This window comes from Cygnus olor, chromosome 2, assembly GCF_009769625.2.
Source record: "Cygnus olor isolate bCygOlo1 chromosome 2, bCygOlo1.pri.v2, whole genome shotgun sequence".
NCBI lineage: Eukaryota > Metazoa > Chordata > Aves > Anseriformes > Anatidae > Cygnus > Cygnus olor.
This window is the reverse complement of record NC_049170.1, coordinates 106058082-106078444: the sequence shown is the minus strand read 5'-3', so window position 1 is coordinate 106078444 and position 20363 is coordinate 106058082. Positions and strand designations below refer to the sequence as shown.

The window sequence follows — 20363 nt, the reverse complement described above, 5'->3', positions numbered from 1 at the left end:
ATATCATGATAAAAAGGATCATATTTTTTTTTCCTATCATGATAAAAATGATCATATTTTTTTTACTTGACAGGACTAATCACTCTTGTTTCGTTGATCAGAAGGATCTTTAGGCTACATTTTGTCTTAACAGTTCAATATTAATAATCTGGTATTGACACACATGACACAGCATGCCCAGGGAAAGGCACTAGGAGGGAGACTACTTCACTCAACTAGGATACTGCTCAGAAGGAGATGATGGTCTAAACTTTCCTTTTCATATGAGGAAGCATAGCTAAAAGCTTGAAAGTTGATGAGTTTGGCGAGGCTGGCCAGGCCCTCTGGGGGCCACCTGTCCCAGCCCCCCTGCCCCAGCAGGGCCACCCAGAGCAGGGTGCCCAGCACCACGTCCAGGCGGCTTCTGAAGGTCTCCATGAGGAGACCCCACGGCCTCTCTGGGCAGCCTGTGCCAGTGCTCGGCCACCCGCACAGCATACAAGTGCGGCCTGGTGCTCAGAGCCTGTGCCCGCTGCCTCTTGTATGGTTACTGGGCACCACAAGAGGCAATGGGCACAAATCAGGGGGTTAGCTTCTGCTAACAAACTTGGTCAGTTTTTGCATCTCTGTTTGCTATCCATAAGTGCTTTTAAGGATGTCCTTACCCTTATTCTGTCTCGCAGTGGTCTTATTCATGCCATTCATTTTCAGTGAAAAGACTTTGAGAGCAAAACAACTATAGGCTTCGCTTTTTGTATACAAACATATCCCTTTGCAATTTGGTATCCAAGGTGAAGTGAAGTATCCGGAAGGCTGTGTTCCTTTTCTGAAGCAGCTGAAAGGCCATGTTCCAATGTATATCAAAAAGACAAACTTTGGATTCCCCCGGTCTCATATCCACCACCAACCAACTGGATTAGCTTGCGATGGCTTTCCAGCTTTTCACATTGAACACTTCAAATTGCCAATGGCAGGCAAACAGTGAACAGCTTTTATATCCAGCATGGTGATAATGTGCCTGTTGTTTTAACACTTTCTGATGATTAAATAGCCATGCAAGTACACGCTCATCACAGAACACCATTACTCCAGTCAGGCTGTTTTGCAAAGCTCTTTTTACTACGTGGATTAGTCCAAAGCTACAAACCCATGCTACATAGGCTACAGTTAGAAAAATACTTTTACTTCCATAATAAATTACTTATTATGCAATTACAGGATCCCTGTGGATGCTGATTAAATCAAATAAACTTCTCCATTCAAGGAGTATAGAGCATTTGTGAAGTCATAAACATGTGTTTCCATGACCTTTGCTCTGCAGAGCAGGGCCCCAGGACTTTTTATAAACAGTCTAAATGCAGTTTAGGTTTTTCAGCAATCGTGTGCAAGTCCCAGGAGTATTTATTGTAAAACATTTTTTTAAACTGCCAAATTGAGATAGAGCACAGGCAAGGAAACAGTATCGCCTCTGTGGCAGCTACAGCAGCTACGATTGCGGCCAGGGCCAGAATGTCCATTAGCTACTTTGGGGGCTGGTTTATTAACATCCAACTTTTACATGTTTCATCTGGTACAGTATAAACACTGCTACATAAAGATATCCTCTAGTCCCAGAGATATATTTACTAACAGGAAGCTCTAACTCCAACCAAAAGCCCATTCTTGCTTCAGAACATTCCTTGCTTTTGTACCTGTGTTTACTGCTATTGTGTCTGTAAACACAAATTCGCTTTCTTATTGACTTTACAATTCTAGAAAGGAAAAGAATGTAATGCTTCAAAAATCCAAACGAGCAACAAAAACTAACTAAGGATACACAAGTCTCTCCAAATGAATGCAAATTCCACGGCTGTGAATGCACTGCATTAATTATCAGCACCTTTCAAGCATGCACTGCTAAGCTCACAAGAGTAAGTTCTCATGAGAGTTCAGGTGCTTCCTCCTTCCAGTTGGCTGATAAATGCTGTACAAATAGCTTCTTTTGCAGTATTTTGACATTTCCTCCTAGCCAGTACCAGGAAATAAACAGAGAGGAGTGTGAAAATGAAAAATAAGGCTGAGAAAAATGTACAGTTAGGTGAACTCTGCCAACTTTCTTTTTTTTTAACGTGTTGCTTCCAGAACTTTTAACAATTGTTAAATGGATTCTGCTGTGTCAGCTCAATTTATGTGTATATTATGTGGGCACTTGAAAAGCTATAGAGAGATGCAGGCTTGAGCCTCATTATCCAAGTCAATGTTGAGATGACTTTTTTTTTTTTTCCAGTGTCTGGATCACGGGCAGCAGAAATGCAACCTGCAATTATGTGTGTAGTAGTGTCCTGGTTTCAGCTAGAATACAGTTAATTTTCTTCCTAGTAGCTGGTACAGTGCCATGTTTTGGATTTTTGATGAAAACGGTGTTGATAACAGAGGGATGTTCCAGTTGCTGCAGAGCAGTGCTCGCACAGAGCCAAGGACCTTTCTGCTCCTTGTGCTGCCCCACCAGCGAGGAGGCTGGGGGGTGTACCAGGAGCTGTGGGGGGATACAACCAGGACAGCCGGCCCAGGCTGGCCAAGGGGATGTCCCATACTGTGTGAGGTCATGCTGAACAATAAAACCGGGGGTGGATTTGGCCAGGGAAGCTACCGTTGCCTGGGGAGTGGCTGGGCATCAGTTGTTGAGAGCTGAGCAATCATGTTGTCTATCACTTGTCTTTTTTTTTTTTTTTAATTCTTATTTTCTTCCCTCTCTTATTAAACTGTCCTTGACATGAGTTCTCACACTTTTACCTCTTTTTGATTCTCTCCCCTACCCCACTGGAGGGGAGCTGCATGGTGCTGAGCTACCTGCCAGGTTAAACCACCATAGGCAGCAGTACCTGAGATGGCAGAAACCTCGCATCCCAGCAGCACCCCTGGTGCTGACAACCCCTTGCTCCCAAGGCAGCCTGCCCGTCCTGCGGTTGCACTCTGCACAGAGCCTCTGTGAGGGAGAGCCTGAAAACAGCTCTGGAGGAGCAGGGTGGGAGCTCGCTGATTTAAGCACACTCGTGCTGCCTCCACATTACCATCAAGGCTGCAGAGCTCACCCCAGCAAGCAGACGCTTTCTGGAGCGTGTTCCTTCCTGGGCGCCCTCTGCAGCAGCCTTACCTTGTAACTATTTTGTCACCTTTAACTAGGGATGGTATTTTTATTCTGTACCTGTGACAGAGTAGCACAGAAACACTTTATTCGACATCTTTTATAAGCCATTCAAGCTGTTACTGTGACCAATCTTCTGGACTTCCCCTTTATTAAAAATAAAAATGTAACATATTGAACTGCTGGGTTTAGGAATCACCTGAGACAAGCTATATGATTCAACCATGTTAGTGCCAGAAGAGCTATAGGAATAGACTGTCTCTCTACTATCACATGGTTTTAGTCCAATTTCCTACACAGTGCCTAAGCTGGTGCACTCAGTTGAGATGGACCATATCAGAACATGGCTCAGTTCCTACTTTTAAGCTTGCTCAAAAAGCCTTTTTGTATCCAAAAAGCTCTTAAATATATATTTTTAGAAATGAGATAGTTACAGGACTAGGAGGAATTCATTACCTAACTAGTAGTAGGAGCAGCACCTCTAAATATACCATAAAAATGCATATAGAAAAATTAATCAGAATAACATAATATTCTCTAGACAGACCCAGCTATGAGTCTGGAAACAGAAATTTAAGTGCTATTTATTTTACCATCAAAGGAACTGCAAACCCTAATGGGATATAAACGACTGGAGGTTTAACCTGCAGTCAATACTAAACCACACTAAGGTGATCGTTTATTGAATTTCTAATTTTGCAAGAAAGTGGGGAACTCCACAGTCCTGCTGAAGCATCAACGTGTGAGGAGTGGAGCCCGCCTGCTTTTTCAACCATAGAATAGATACAAAATCTTTCATACTGATAATTTCCATGTCATTCAACTGGGGAATTGTAGAAATGGGGCTGCCCAGCAAGAGGATCTTCTTTAAGAAGAAGTGCTCAAAGCAAGCTCAGATGGATCTACAGAACCTTCCCCTACACATGCATAGAGGAGGGAGGGCTGTGGACCACAAGCCCAGGCAGAAGAAGAAAACCACTCTCAGAACTCAGCAGTCTACACTCAGTCAGTACTTCACTGAGTAACTTCAGGGGAAAAATCTGCTCAATGAGCAGAACTAATCACATGTGAGACAATTGCAATAAGCATTTTGGTAGGTGTTAAGTAATAAGAGAGGCATTTTGGAATTTGAATGGTATTCTAAAAGTTATATTACACTGAAAAGTCCTAAATTAAGTCCTATAATCTTAATGAAGAATTTTATAACTGATCTTAAGCATGCTAAATCTTGGGTTTACAGTCTACATAGCACTATATAAAATTGACAGGGCTGTGCCATCAAAAATAACTTCCAACGTCTTTGTGGGGTTTAATAGTAATGATGGACATGCATTGCAATAGTAAAATCTCTTTTGGGAAAGTCATTCATTACAAAAAAATGATCAGGGTATTTACTGGAAGCACATAGGGACAGTGTCATTTAGAGATTCAGAGGAAATGAGAAAAAAAAAAAAAAGACGACCATAGCTCTGAAGCAGGAAAACAGGAAGACAACTCATTAAATCCTTTATACAATAGATATTGTACTGAGAGGACCAAAGATTATTTCACTTCCCAATGTACCTACCGCACCTGAGCAAACATCAAGTGATTTCAGCACAAGATTCACTTGGCAAATATGGAAATACAGTTTCACATCTCAGCTTCAAAAAGCTGTTAGGTGTATAAGCCAAATGCAAAAGAGAGGGGAACTCACAGGCAGAATTTAGTGGTTTGGCCTGAGATGATTAAACATGGTGTTTTAGTGAAAACGAAATAGGAAGACTCGGGTTATGACTACAAGGCACAATTCAGTACGAACTCTAAATGAGCTACTGCAGGTATGTGAAGCTGCATAGCACCCATATGCAGTAATTCCTGGACCAAGAAATATACACTTTGTACCATTATCCATCTTGCTGAGAAGCACAACAAATAGCCCGACTGGAGTGCTGTGGTTATTGCAGTATTGCCTCAGCTCTTATAGATGTAGCCTGGGTACTTCTGTGCTGCTCTATAGAACCACAGATTACCGGAATGAACAAGAGAATGGAATATCTAACCTACAACAGGATCCAAAATTGCTTGACTTCTTTCATCTTGCAAAATAAGCATCAAAAAAATACATCTTTTCTCCCAAAATATCAGGGAAATAAATGCTGGAGAAGGAAAGAATATATTGAGTCAAAAGAGCACAAGAACTAAAAGGGTTATAATGCAGTTATGAATAAATGTACAACCTAAATTAGAGGTTTTCTAACCACCAGAAAAACAAAATTACAGAACATGACTGTGCCAAGAGCAATGGGATGAAGAAAAACTGTTCTGTGTTCAAGATGGTGCTTCCTGCCTTCCAGAGGGAATTGTATGATAGAACTGCCTGAAACGCTAGGAGAGTGAATTCAGATCCCTTCTTGAACTGTGTTATTCATCACTTACACTGTCCAAAGGAAACAATATTCCAGTATCTTGCTCTCCTGGCTGACAGCATTGTACCTAAAAAACTCAGAACTGAGGACTGTTAGGAGGGCAAACCAGTAAGCCCAGTGAAGAGCTGCCACAGGAAGAATTTCATCACGCATCTGTCCTATTTCTAACCAAATCAGGACAGGTGCATGCTAAACAGGACAAGTTTCATGCTGAACAGGCTAACAGCATTTGGTAAAACATAACATATTGCACGATACAACATTATGTAGCTGAGGCACTGTTGTAGTGTAATTGCATATTTGTGTTAAGACTTATCCAAAGACACGTGCATCAAACAAGAAGCTAATGTAACTTGTAAACTTTTGACCCCCGTTAAGATAAGATGCATTTGAGTCGTTACTGAGGGAGGCAGCTGGGTAAGGTCTGGCAAACTTCACTACTACAAACACTGCAAGCATAGCGATAAGGGAACCTCACCTACTGTCTTTAAACCACAGAAATAAGGTATTAAATCTTACTCACACCACGTTCAAAGCACACTAAGACTAGCTGGGTCTGGACTAGTCCTCCAGAGGTCAAAACTAAAGAAATACTTATACTGTCTATAACATTTATAATAATATTTTATTATTATTATATTTATAATTTTTATTAGAAAAGGTGAGCAAATGATGTACTAAATAGAGATGCCAATGAAAAAGAAAAAAAAGACAAGGTAAAGAGAAAAAAATAAAAAATAAGGTGTCATCAGTAAGCTAAAACAATCCAAGAAGTTCCTTTCCTATCTAAAAAAAAATTTTTCCCCTCTTTGTCACTTGTAGCATTTTCTGCAATAGCTGGAATGCTTATTTACTGTCCCTGAAGAAAAGCAAATAGTGAAGGAGCAGATGTAGCAGATGTAGGGAAGTCATGGACAGAGGGCTCCACATCACTGAGAGCTAATCAAGCCAGGTGAATGTTTGATTCTGATAAAATACAGTTAGATGAAGATAAATACGAAGCAATAAATAATCTCAGGAAAACTATGCTCATCCCAGGAAAAGAGGATGATCATCTAGACAGGGTAATGGGCCCCACTGTAAAAAAGTTCAAAGGACACCAGACCTGCAGGCACAAAAAATAGTGAGACATCAGCAACTACAAGGAATAGGATATCAGATCTTTCTCAGAATTGTGCCCTAGTCTGAACTAGTTCTCCATATTACACAGGATGTCCAGGTAGATGATGCACTAGTAGATTCACCCAATCTAACAGTCCTCTGAGTCTAACAAAGAATGAAATAATACCATCATTCAGATCAACAATAAACCTTGCCTGTAATGCTCAGGCATTGATATTCCCTGTAGCTCAAGAGGATATTGCAGAACTATAGCTGTTTCAGAGAAAAAATAATGAAAATGACCAAAGAAATGGAAAAAAAAGTACAGGGATTGCTTACCTTTTAAAGAAAAAAATATTTCAGATAATAAATAACTTAATTTTTCTTATACCATCTCACCTTGTTTTACAACATGTAATACAAGGGATGTTCCATAAAATTAAAGGGTGTTAAGTTTAAAATAAATCAGAGAGAAGTTATTAAATTGTGGAAGTCTTTGCTTCATGACGCTACCAAAGCCAAGAAATTAATGACGTTTTAAAAGGGACTGGATAATTATATGTTTAACAAGATTATCCAGAGTAGCTATAATTAACAACAAAATTTTTGGAAGGGATATGAAACCACATGTTTTAGGATTAAAGCCAGTCTCTTACTAGGAGAGATCAGGATGAATTGTAATGTCAGAGATGGGGAAAAGGGTTATCCCTTAGTTGCTTATTGTGGTTATCCACAAGGTACCAGCTACTTCCTGTACAGCAAGGATACTTGTCTAAATGGGCAACTTCTAGACTCTGAAGTCCTTGTACAAAGCATGGAACATGTGCAGCTCTCAGAGCTTGCCTGTTCTGTCCTGTACATATTGCAACCGCATTGGGAGACCTGGATCAAGAGAGCTCTCAACGTACTGCGTGCCTGATGTAGGCGTAGGACAAATAGCCTTAGCCTCTCAGCCTACTGTTTAGAAAGAGAAAGTTGGAAAACTGAGCATTATGACTGTCCCTATTTGCCAAGGGACACAGAAGCAGAGATGAAGTAATAGGCTCGAGGACACAAAACAAGTTTGTGGCCGAAGTGAGAACCTCCCAACTCCAGTCCAAGCCAAGCCCTCCTCGCATTCTTCCCACAATTTAGTTTCTCTTAAAACAATTTCCTCTATTTTTTTTCCTTTTTTTTTTTTTCCTCTTTTTAGGATCCCAAACAAATCCCTGTCTTCCATAAAAAAAGGAGAGGGATGAAGGCTTTGGGGTCATGCTAGCCTCAGATTATGGAACAAAGTCCAGACCCAGCAGTCCCCTTCACTTTCTAGAAGAGCATGGATGAGAAACAAGCTTGAACAGGCAAGGCAGTAAGTGCTGTGGAAGAAGCTGCACTGAAGACTACAACTGTTTATTTCAATTAAGATCAACACCTCCCATAAAGCTGAAGTTACGCAATCTCACTAGGATTTTTTTTTCCCCTGTCACTTATGTTATTAGGCAATTCATCCAGTCTCGAGAAAAGGCTACTTCCTTTCTAATACCTATCAGACTGTATATACTGAATCTGCATTTTGGCATATAAACCACCATCTGCACCAAATCAAAAATGTCATACTTTCAGCTGCAGCTGGGAGTTAACTGTTCTCTCTCATTTTCTTCCACCTTTTACACCTCATGACTGGCATTGTGCTTTTCGGCATTTGCAATCCGGGCCTCTCTCCAGCTGAATTCACCTGCTTTAAATTTTCTGAGCCCTAATAAAAAAGGCCTGCAGACACGTTTGCTCCAAGTGTGCAACCATTTAGGGGTGGTAATGAGTTGGACTGCAGCCTGGTATCTGGCAGACCTTCCTACTTCATGACTCACTGTTAATTAAAACCACACTCTTTGCTTATTCCTGGGATAGCGTTACTTACAAATAATTGAGAGTCTCTCACTGCCTTCCAACCTCCTCCCCCCAGTTCTGTTCTGTAGAATACACTTTTCTGACGGAGATCTGTTTCCCTTAAAGTTAGATGCAGTATAATGAAGAAGGACATCCATTTTTCAATGAATCCTTGTTGTCCTTAATTTAGATTCTGATACTTTTTCTCATTTTGAGTTGCATCTTAATCCGTGAGCAATCCGATCCATTGTGCTCTGCAGCTGGTTTCTGGAGGCTACTGCCATGACGAAGTACAGCATAGAGTCGAGAACCACAAACTGCTACTCAACTCCAGGATTTTTTTCCGCATATCCATTTAAAAACTGAAGTGTGATGGATTCACACAGAGCTTTGAAAAGGTCACTTTCAGAAATACTAAAGCAATTATTTAACATGTTTTCTTATATGTAAATTTTGGAAGGAGTAGATACACTGCCATTTGTTTTTTAATTTAGCCTGTTTCCAAAGTATTCCATGCTCCCCAAAACCATAGAGGTCTTAGAATTGCTCAGGGTAAGAAATTTCATGCAAAAAGAAAGTTGTACAACAAATTCTCTGCTTTTGCTTGGAAGTCAGAGTGCTGATATCTTGATGTATAGAACTACCTGTGGCTAGGCATCTGGCAATCTGAAAAGCCACCTCTCTTACAGTTCTGTTGAAACTGCTCAAATCAGCTGATGTATTCTTAACAAAATCTCATACCATGAATCTCTGATGAATGGTGGCAGGAACTCTCAGCAAAATCTCTTCAACTCTGGAATTGGCTGTGGAGTTGGTCTAATAAACCCAGGACTATTTCCCTTGGAGGCACAGTACCAAGCTCAACACTCCTCCTGAAGCGTTTGTTTGTAGGGCAGTTATTGCTGTAACTCATTTTGTGTTTGCTAATTCAATGGAGTTACAGCATCAGTACAGAGCCATGGCAATACACAGCCACAGCCAGCTAATGCCAAAGTCAAAGAACTGATCAATTACTTTTGCCTTTTCCAGTGGACTTTACCAATGAAGAATTGAAAATTATCATGTAAAACCCACACGATTTGGATCCATTTCATACCATGCCAATATTTTCCCAAATTCAGACACTCAGCTGCATGCTCTGCATATGCATTAGGTTCCTTACAGTCAGCCCTGCCAATTCCTAGCGGATTCAGCTGCTTCTGTAGCCTTCTCCTAACTGGCAGAAAAGATTCCAGGATGTTATATGCAGACACCTACAAAGAGAAAGCTGAAGTTTGGAAAAACGTGTTTAATGGGTATTTAATTTTCCACTCTCCATTTCACTCCATTTTTAAAAAACAAGCAGTTTATTCTGATGTAGATCCATCATTTCATCTGTGAAGATCAGAATTTCTCAAAGCACTGGGGAATACCTCACATGACAGTAACTATTACATTAAAAAAAAAAAAAAAGTGGAAGAATTTTTGGTGCCACTATATCTAAACACAGCTGCCGTGTTCACTAAATAATCTATAATATGTACAGATCACAGAATATAAATAATATTTGCTGGGTTTTGATGTGAAGAAGTAAAATATATTTATGCAGATTTCCATCTGCCCAGCACAAGTATTTCTTTGCAGTCAAAGTTTTCTCTTTCTTCTCCCACACACTCTACCTTTGTGGAATATTCTGGCACATTTAATTGCACCAGTGGATTGCCTTGAGGTAGCTGTGAGTCTATGACCCATCCAATTTAAAGCTACTCTCTGTTCTGGGTGATCAGTGCTGGTTAGCTCAGTTTTTTCCTTGCATTCCAGGCAGACGTCTATTGAACGCAGCCTGGCAGCCAGCACCCATCCCCTCCAGGAGACTGAGCTCCCTTCTCCTACCCAGACTCTAGGCTCTGAACTAACCCAAAAGCGAGTATTTAAACATCATCATCTAGATCCAGAGGAACCTCTGCATGTCCTTTTGTCTTTCTTTTGAGTTTCTGCTATCAGATTACTCCTGTTTTACGCATGTGCAAACACATTTTCTATCCAGGAGATCAAGGTCTTCAGAAAAGTCGCTCAGAGCCCACTTTGGTGAAAAGTAGCTCTTTTAAGAGAGAAAGACTGAACACAAAGCATGCCAATTAGCCACATTTCTCAGTTCTTCAAGTGTCTGCCCTTATGGATACAGCCCCAGATCCTGGTCTGCTGCTAAACCCATTCTGCACAGCTCCAGTGATAAAGCAGATTTAAAGCATTTAAAACTGGCTTCCCAGAGACAAGGCAAAACCTCATGTTTTCTGATCACACCAAAGTCTACATATCCTCCAGTGTGTAGTTAAAAGGTGCAATCTTCAGGCAATTCTCAGATGTAAGGAGAGCCCATAAGAATTACAAGCAACCAAATGTAAAGCACAGTCCTGACACTGATCTGTCTTGTGCTAGAAACTTGCCTAGCTTCTGGCAATACCACAATCCAGACAACATGGCAACACACAGAGAGATTTTTCCCCCTCTGCAGTAGCACCAAAATGGGCAGTTTATCCCCTAAATGCTCTACTCACTTCAAAATGCAATTTCTATTGGAAATGAGCAACTTTTAACTGTCTCCCCTAGAACTGGAATTTTGAGAGCAAAGAAAAAAAGCATTCCACCCATACGTAAAACAAGACAGAAGATGAGACGCACAGCACGCTAGACAGTCTGATAAAAAACATGTTAAGATTAGTAGTGGGAATCCCTCTGCACCCTGGGCTAAATTCCCACTGTGGCTTTTTATATTATAAAATCGTTTCCCTCTTTCTGTGGAATTTTCTGCATTCAGTGTCTCTGCCATTCTTCTTACCAGTACATCAACAGTTCCAGCTAAGCCATTCTCAAAAATTATCATCAAGCCTACTCCACTGTTTGTATAACCACTGTTTTAGGTAATTCATTCCACAAATGTAATGCACAATCTCTCTTCTCTTCTCCTAAGAGTCATTTCTGATCATCACTCAGATGCTGCTGTTACTCTTCAATACCAAGTTTGGAAATATGGATGCTATCTAAGAAACTGGACAATGTATGTAGCAAAAAACTTGTCAGACTTGACCAGCAGCTCTGGTGAAAAAACACCTTGTGATCAACTGCTGTGATCATCTGTTAACCCAAAACAACTTAAAAACTCCAGTAGCAAATCTATCACTTTCCACATTCTGCTTTGTTTTCTCAAGACATTAACAGAAGTTTCTCTACTTAAAAATCAATTGTTTAGTTTCCTGAAAGTAAGTTTACTTAGCATATCTCATGCTCATAAACCATTTCAGAACACAACTCAGACAAGAATACCGAAGCTCACTATTAGCTCTAAGTTGTACAGACAGAAATGTGTATTTGATACCATTTCCTCATTTTCAAATTGCGTGTTGCACTGTGCTGCGTCCTCAGTTACTGGCTTCCGAACCATGCTGCGGCAGAGGAGCCATATTGACAGGCTAGCAATGAACATCCCAATGTCTGGTACAAATAGTCTGATCACGTTGCCAGCATCTGCTCCTTTCACACTGTATGGGATAAAAAAAGTAAAAAAGAACAACAAAGAAACATTTGTTACTTCTAATGACATTTTCAACTGGAACAGAAAGTTAGCTCAAGGCAAACAAAAACCCCCAAAATACAGTAATAAGAAAGCTTCAGAATACTGGAAATATGAAGATGATCAAGGAACTTTAGACAAGCAACTATTTTTGCTCTCCAGAAGTACAGAATAAGGGATTTTTCACTGGGAGCTCACATATTCATATTTTATTGATACTTAGTATTTTGATTAACACAAGTCTGAATCAATTTTGTGGTGAGCAACACAGGAATGTCTTTCAAATACAACAAGAAACATTTCGGGTGAGTTCCTAGAAGATCCATGTGTGTAAATCACAGTATCTTTATTGACATTCTTGGCAAAGTCAAGAGCATCCAGCTCTACCAGGGTGGTCAAGCGAAGACAAGATAGCTTTCATATCTCTCCTGAGGGGTGACATGGTTGGGAGGGTCTGTAATATTTAATATCCTTTATTATGTTACCACTTTAATATGTGAATACGTTTTATTCAGCCAGACCTCTTGAATACCTCTTTTTTTTCCCCCAGTATTTAAGTACTAGCATGTAAGTACTAATATTTTAATATTAAAGAAGTAGTGCTAGGTCCCCATATAGAAAAACTTGTTTCTCCTCTCTAACATCTGCAAGACGGGACGACATGTATTTACAGAATAAATTGCACTGCTTTGTTCTGTAGATTTAAATGTTCAGGCTGAGAAATATGGCTTTATGGGTTTGAATTTGGTTCACTGTTAAAATAGAGAGCTTGGATTCAGATTTAGTGGCACAATGAATAGTTTAAGTTGTTACATGTACTTACTGAACTATTAACTTTTATTAGTAAGAGAATATAATTGTAATGATTTGAAAATATACAGCGTGTACCTGCCAATCATGAAGTTAATACATTTTAGATATGCAATTCTGATTTTAACAGATTTTTTTAGGGCTTTATTTCTATAATCAGTTCTGAGGACAGGTGAGGAATCTGTATAGCTCCTTGGGTTTAGGTGAGGAAGCTAGACTAGCTCTTCATAGCCTGCAGGTTGCCAAGGTATAAAACCTTGATAAGTTATTTTATAGATAGAAAAGAAGATATCCCCTTTGGCCTTTCTTTACCATAACACTTTTAGACAAAAAGCTTTGTGTGAAGGAGTTACCTGTGACTGCTGCAGTTAGCCAGCCTGCTAGCAGATCTGGAATATCTAAAATGCCTATTATGTGATTAGGACATGACCACTGTTTGGAATCTTGTTGACCTGCTAATATAAATTAAAAATCAACTCATACATTTCTTTACTTTTTGCCATTACTACTGCTAACCCTGCTTTTCCAATTCTGTACATCTTACAAAACAGTTTATGCCCAGATTAAGTAGGATAAAGTGATCAGAGACTAGCTTTAACGGTTGTTTCAATAGGTAGGAATGACTGCATCATGGGAAGCAGTGACCAGTGTGCAGCTCAGCGGGATACTGCACTATAGCACAACTACAAAATGGACTAAGAAGTACTACAGAATTGGTTCAAAACAGGAGAGGGAAAATTCAAGCTCTAATTCTTTTTCTTCCCACACTCAGAGCCAGACATAAAATAAACTGATAAGGTGCTAGCTAAGAAAAAATAATTAATATTTGAAATTGCAACTCCTTGTAAAGGGAAAAGAAAGAAATTGCAATTGTGCGACCAGCAACTTTCTTCCTTGGATGCTCTTTGCTGTTGTAGATTAATTTGGAATGGTCATGCACTCTGTGACAGCTAAGTAGCTTCAAAATGTTTCATTAATGCCATCAAGTAGTACTGAAGCAGAAAAAAAATAATTAAGTAACTGAAAGGCTTGTAAAAGAATTATGTGGCTAAGTCCTCACTGGATTGCTTGCACATTTCCTGTGCTGCTGCTTCAAAAAATACATGCTGTAAAGGCAACTGGTATATGACAGGACAGCCAATCTGTTTAACATTACAGAACATGAAAGCTTGACATGTCGGTTCATTTTGCAGTGTTGTAGCTCTTATTGTCACCGAAGATTAGCTAGTCAAGGCACTGAGTTTGCACTTTATCCTTTGCCAGAAAGTAGTAAAAAATACACTTTTAATAAACTAAACTCCCAACAACAATGCACGCAGTATTCACAACAAAAACTAATTAGTTTCTCTTATCCTGATTGCTATGCTGCAAACTGCCTATTAAGGCTATGTTCCTAAACATATCCCAACAGAATCTGAATTCTTGATTCTGAAAAGTATCGCTTGGGCATTTTTTTTAAAAAAGAGTTAAAAAACCCACTGAAACTAGTTTTAATTAGTGTAAGAATAGTATACATCTGCTAGTCCTATGTTGAAAAAAGGATCATGTATATGTAATACCCCTATAAAAAGGCTTTTCCTGTACACAGATATGGAGTCCTGCCTAAAATTAATTTTGCATCATGTCTGAACTTAAGGCACAAATCCATCGGCTTCAACCACGCCCACACAAACAAGTATAAAGCCTTCAAAAATCAGTGCTTTTGAGTTGCACCAGGTTCTCCTTCCTCACATTGTACTCCCATGGAGCCAGGCTGGGTCGTCCTCCACGTCTCCCGTCTCCCACTCCCCAGAACAAGGGAAGACCCCTGAGGGAGCACTGCCTTTGTCCTGGCTCACATTTCTTTCCACTAACCTAAACCAAGTGCCTCTGATTTTTCAAAATAAAATCATTAAGTATGTTGTTGTGAAAGATGTAATGTGCAGTTCAGGCTAGCAATAGAGAGGCTGAGCAGTGATACTTAACCACAGAACAGGGAGAAATTCTGCACATGAATAGCTCATTCACCAAAACCATTCACAAATGTATACTGTCCCCATCTCCCCATGAAAAGGGAAACAAATTGACCTCAGTGTGATAATTAAAAGAGAAACAAAAGATCACTTGAAAATAAAGAAATGTATATTCTTCTATAAAGCAGAAAAATAAACTGTTTCATTCGACCCTAAGCAATTTGCTCCCCAGTTTTTCACAGCAACAGCTAAAACAAAAATCAGTTATTCCCACTTGTTATCTCTGGCAGTACAAAAAAGAATCTTAAATACTGCAATCATTCCACAAACATTTCTCACTTTATTTGTGCATTCACACATGGCCATATTTTGCATTTGATAACAGTCTATGCATTGTGCCCTTCCCTCCAAAGGAGGCTCTCTAGTGATGAAGTTAAACCAGAAACACAGGAAACCTATTCAGGAGATCTTCTAGAGAAACAGCTTTTTTTAAATCACTGCAAGAATCACAGTACACAATGAACTGGTCATAGGCCTTGATCTACAGCTATTACAGCTTTATTTATTCATCTAAACTACATATTTTACCTATATGGCAAGTTTAATTGCATTAGATACCTTTGACTGAAACTTATAACTCAAACATATGTTCTGAAATGTAATATGAAATGTCATACAATAATCTGCAGCTCCAGAATGGTTTTCTCCCTCTTTTGTTCTTTCTTACTGTGTGCAAAGAAAACAGGACCAACCCTCCCCACTCCCCCCACCAAAAAAAAAACAAACCAAAACAAACAAACAAAAAAAACCCACAAAAACAAACAAACAAACAAACAAACAACACCATCACCACCAAGAAAAAATAACCAAAAAAGTAGGCTTTTGAAATGTTTTTCTACCTTCTCTTGATCAAGTAAAATATATTGCAAACAATTTTCAAGACAGGGGACTATGACTATGGGTTGCAAGAGTTTCTCTGTAACAAAAATCAATTTTATGGGACGTAAGTGATTTTATGACTTTTGTATCACCGTGTGAAATTGATCTATCATGTCAACAGATCCTTAATACTGTAGTTTCCTCATCAGTCTGTGTTCCCCTGGTGTTTTCATACATATATTTTAAAATTAAACTACTTTAAGAAGACATCATCTCTATTTCCTGTGTTTATAAAGAATTTTTCCAGCACTGTGGGACCCTGGTCTATTTCTTAAGTTCTTTGGTGCTACAGAAACCACTAGGCAAAATTTCCCTGTTTATCTGCATCGAGAATAGAGTTAGCTATAGATATCCAGGATAAAACTGCTCTATTACTTCGTATACACTAATTAGCAGTCAAAAAACCACAAATGCTGTGGAGAAGTGAAGTGAGCAATACTTGAACATTATATTTGCTGAATGCTTTAGAAATAGCATTAGAGTTTTCTGAAAATAATATTATATTTTTTTCCCTTTCCAGAATAACTATTTCTCACAAACAAGAATTATTCATTTTTTCTACTGAATGCACAAAGCTTTGGTTACCAGTGAAGTGTTGATGTTGCCTTATCTGGTCTGATTTCACTTCTTAAGAATAGTAGACACATTACCTTCCTCATTATTTCAGATTCAGAGAATGAAAGCAGCAAACCACCAAAGCTACTAGAATTAAAACTGCAATGGCTTCAATAGAAAAAAGTAAAGTACTTAGTAACTCACAACACAAAGCAGTATGAATAACACCATAGAGAAGAAAACAAACAAAATTCACACACAGAATGAAAAACAATGATCTTTGAACTTTAATATTTTATTACAAACAAACAAAAAAAAAGGGGAAAAATCCTATCTTAAACAGAACTCAAATTAGTTCAGTATCAGCAACATAACACAACGTTAAGCTTATGCTGAGTAATAACTCTAGAAATGCCTCCTAACAAAGCTCTGTAAAAAGCCTGATTTCATATTGAATATTGAGTAAAACTTGTATCTTTAAATATTTTTCAACATAGTCTCACAAGTTCCTCCAAAGTCTTATTCACTGCTTGCTACACAAACTTCCCTTCAGTTCCCTCAGGGGTTTTCGATAGTACCTGACTGCTTTCTAATGAAGTGATTTCATAAAACTTCTTAGGTAACACTGTGTTAACAGGTGATAAACTATGGAAGAGATGCATAGATGCTAATAATTTCCATTCATCTTGTTTGGTCACTGTGAGACACCTGGTATTTCAAAGCAGACCTAGTATTTGAGTACTGCAGGCACCACTATAGACGTGCAGAGCACAATTCCCATTGGCTTCATCTGCAACTGTAATCACATGGGTTGGAGGAAAACCAGACCCAAGAATCACAGGCACTGTCCCCTAAAAATGTGGGCTGGCAATGTCACACAGGGGCTATGCTGTACTGTGAAGGAGCAAATCCTCCCTGTGATCCCAAAATAGCGGAAACTGAGGGTGCCAAAGGCTAGAAACCAGACTGCCTTAAAGATGTGCTTGCTGACCCTTGCTGTTGGAAGTAGATCTTGGGGATGGCTGCAGCTGGGAACAAACTAAAGAGACCCCTTGTCCTCTCTCCCTTTGAACTAAGGATGAAATGTCTGCCTCCGTACTTACACTGCTTGGGAATTCAAATGGAACCTGTACACTTGCGGACTATATTCATGCTGGTGTGACTTTTCCCTGATGGTTCAAATGACAAGTTAGATCTGCTACTGGTTCCAATGGCAACCTAGATATGACCCTCAGGGCAAACTGCGGGCCCGCACAAATTATGCGGGTTGCTGAGCACTGGTAGGTCTGCCTTCAGTCCTTTCCTTACCTCACAGTCACCCACAAACTGAAGGCAAGTTATAAACAAAAACAAAATACAAATTTACTGTCATATTAATATTAACATCCATATGGCTGTACATGATCACTCTTAATCTTGCATTCCCTTCCTGTGACTGCCAAATGCTCTATGCGTTACACAAAATACCTGAAGTTGCACTTCGACAGAATTTTGGTCATGCAAAGTAGAAGAGTGGGAGGAAGAGGGAAGCAAAAATGCATAGAGAAGTACTTACAAAAATATTTAGCATGCACTGACCTGCCCAACATACAAGTTCAAAGGGCTCCTGAAGTATTTCTAAAATCTTAATTACTGCTTACAAACTATGTCTGCATGGATTCAAAACCCAAAAGTACACTTCACTTTCTCAGGACAGATACCTTGCAATGAAGAACACTTTCTGTATTGCAAAAGTGCTTAACCACGTATTAACCAAACATTTGCTTTCCAAACACTGCTATGCAGAGACAGCGCAGCCATTTTCAAACTAAATGCACATGCCAAGTACCTCATTGCTTGCAGAAAATACTCAACATTAAAAAAATATGGATATATGCAGTATGTAAAAAGCTTGTTTATGCCAATTTTTCTCTTTTTAAAGCATCCACTGTTTCTGGTTCTTCATTGATCTCCTAACAAAGGTCAAACTCCAGGTTGCCCAGTACAGCACACACAAGGCATAAAATTTAGCAGGGATTTAGCAGCTATCACGCAAAGCACTCACTTGTGCTACTGCCAGACTCATGACAGTACAACATAAAGCTTGCTTTGCCCATATCCCACAGCTCCAAACGTGCAGCAAGACTGAGGTTGCACAGCCAAGGAGGAAGTGAGCACATTCCCATCCACACCCATGGCGCGGTGCGTGCCAACCCCCTTAACGGTGTGGAAATGACAAGCCAATCCACAGCATGAATTATTTCAGGTCAAAATGGGAATGTGATCCTGTATGGGGGCAGAGCCAAAGTGAGCAGAAGAGAGCAGAGGACACCTCAGCTGTAGGGACATTTTGGTCTGAAATCTTTAAAGAGAGTTTCTATTGCAAGTACATACACTTCTCACTTGCTTCTCACTTACGCACATATTGTATGTGGGTTTAGCCAAAGCACTAATTCTGGATTCATTGATCACTGCAAAACATTCACAATTAAATCAGTCTGTCCACAACACTCATAAATACTTGGTGAATGACAGCTAACTGTTTATGTAAAGGCATACAGATATCCATATGTTCCACAACACTCCTGACAAAAACAAAGTGCTGAAAAGACTGAAGCAGGCTGACATTCAGTGAGTATTTCAAAACATATTTGCTCCCTCTCTTAGCAGCTTTCACTGGTTGGAGCACAAACAGATCATCATTTCCTACCACTTTTTATTTCATTCTACAGCCAGCATATAATATACTCACAGAAAATAAAAGACACATCTAAATTTTCCAGTCAGCTGAAGATATTTTCCCCACTTATAGCAAGTGACATTGTAAATTACTGTCATTTTACAAAGCCAGATTATTCTCAGAACAAAGGAAAGACACGCAGCCATTAGGAAATACTGTGGTTCAAGCTGGAGTGCCCACAGCATTTCACTGAGAGCTTGGGGACCCCTCTGCACCCACTTGCCCATTCCTAACTCAAAAATATCCAAGGGTTGCAGCAGCAGGGATGGGAACATCCACAAAGACAGGACAGAAGGCAATGAGCTCACTCTCCCTACTGTCACCGCCAGAAAATCCCAGTGGTTTAGAGGCAAAAGCATGACTGCTGCTGAAAGAAAGATCCAGCCATAAGAAGCATGTGTGCTGTACCTCAGTGAGGCAAGGTGCTCACACAGCTCCCACTGCCTCAACACCCAGCTGATTTCCATTGAAATGGGCCAGAAGGAACATCCTGGTTTAAATTTGGTGCACTTCTGTGCAGTTCTACAGGATCAGATTGAAAAACAGCAGTAGAAATGTATGGCAAACTAAATGTACTGATGCCCTGAAATGTAACTTCTTATTTTTTCTTAAGATGGAGCACATGAAACAGTTCTTGGGTGGCAAACACCCCATGCAGGTGTGGGAAGGGAGAGGACTAAATCCCCTCACTGCTCAAGGCTACCTGGTCAATGGCTGGGATGGGCAGCAGCCAAAGACCCCCTTCAGGTGCAGGAGCTAACTGTGGTAGTGTTTTGTCCATGTGGAGGACTCCTGCCTTGCCCAAACATCGACAAGGACAGGACTGCTCAGATCCAAATGGAGAAAAGAGGACATGAGGTTGAGTGCTCCCACTTTTACCCACAAACTCGGTGCCCCCATCAGCACCCTGCAGCATGGTTCATCCACCCTACGTGGTGCACTAGCACTCCATCACCCACAGCCTTCATCATGCTTCATGAGCCAATTACTATTTGGAGGTCTCACATGATTTATTCATGAACAAAAACCAACAAAACCAAAATAAAACACAAAGCCAAACAGTTAAGCATGCATCCTAGAGAGCTTTTGGATACTAATTGCAATGCTGATTGCTCTCCAGATTAAAACAAAGACTGGCTCACATTCGGCTGCTGGTGGGTTTACCACTGTATTGCTCCCAGCTACCACTGTACTGCAGGAGGCTGGGCTGTGCCAAGAAAAACACTGACAACAGTCTAACAATTCAAGTGTTCAAACAACACAGGCCATAAAATACCTTCTATCTGATGTTTGTTTCCTTTGAATCCCTAGATTAAAAAGCATGAGAAAAGTTAGCTGAAATTAATTTAGCTGAAAAGAA

General features: G+C 39.8%; 1 protein-coding gene across 1 annotated transcript in view; it reads right to left on the bottom strand.

Moving 5' to 3' along the window:
• The window catches only part of PIEZO2 (piezo type mechanosensitive ion channel component 2), a 315845-nt gene that overhangs the window by 132559 nt on the left and 162923 nt on the right, over nucleotides 1-20363 (bottom strand). The window contains 1 exon segment of the mRNA XM_040549988.1: nucleotides 11834-11996. Coding sequence (XP_040405922.1) covers nucleotides 11834-11996 — 163 coding nt within the window.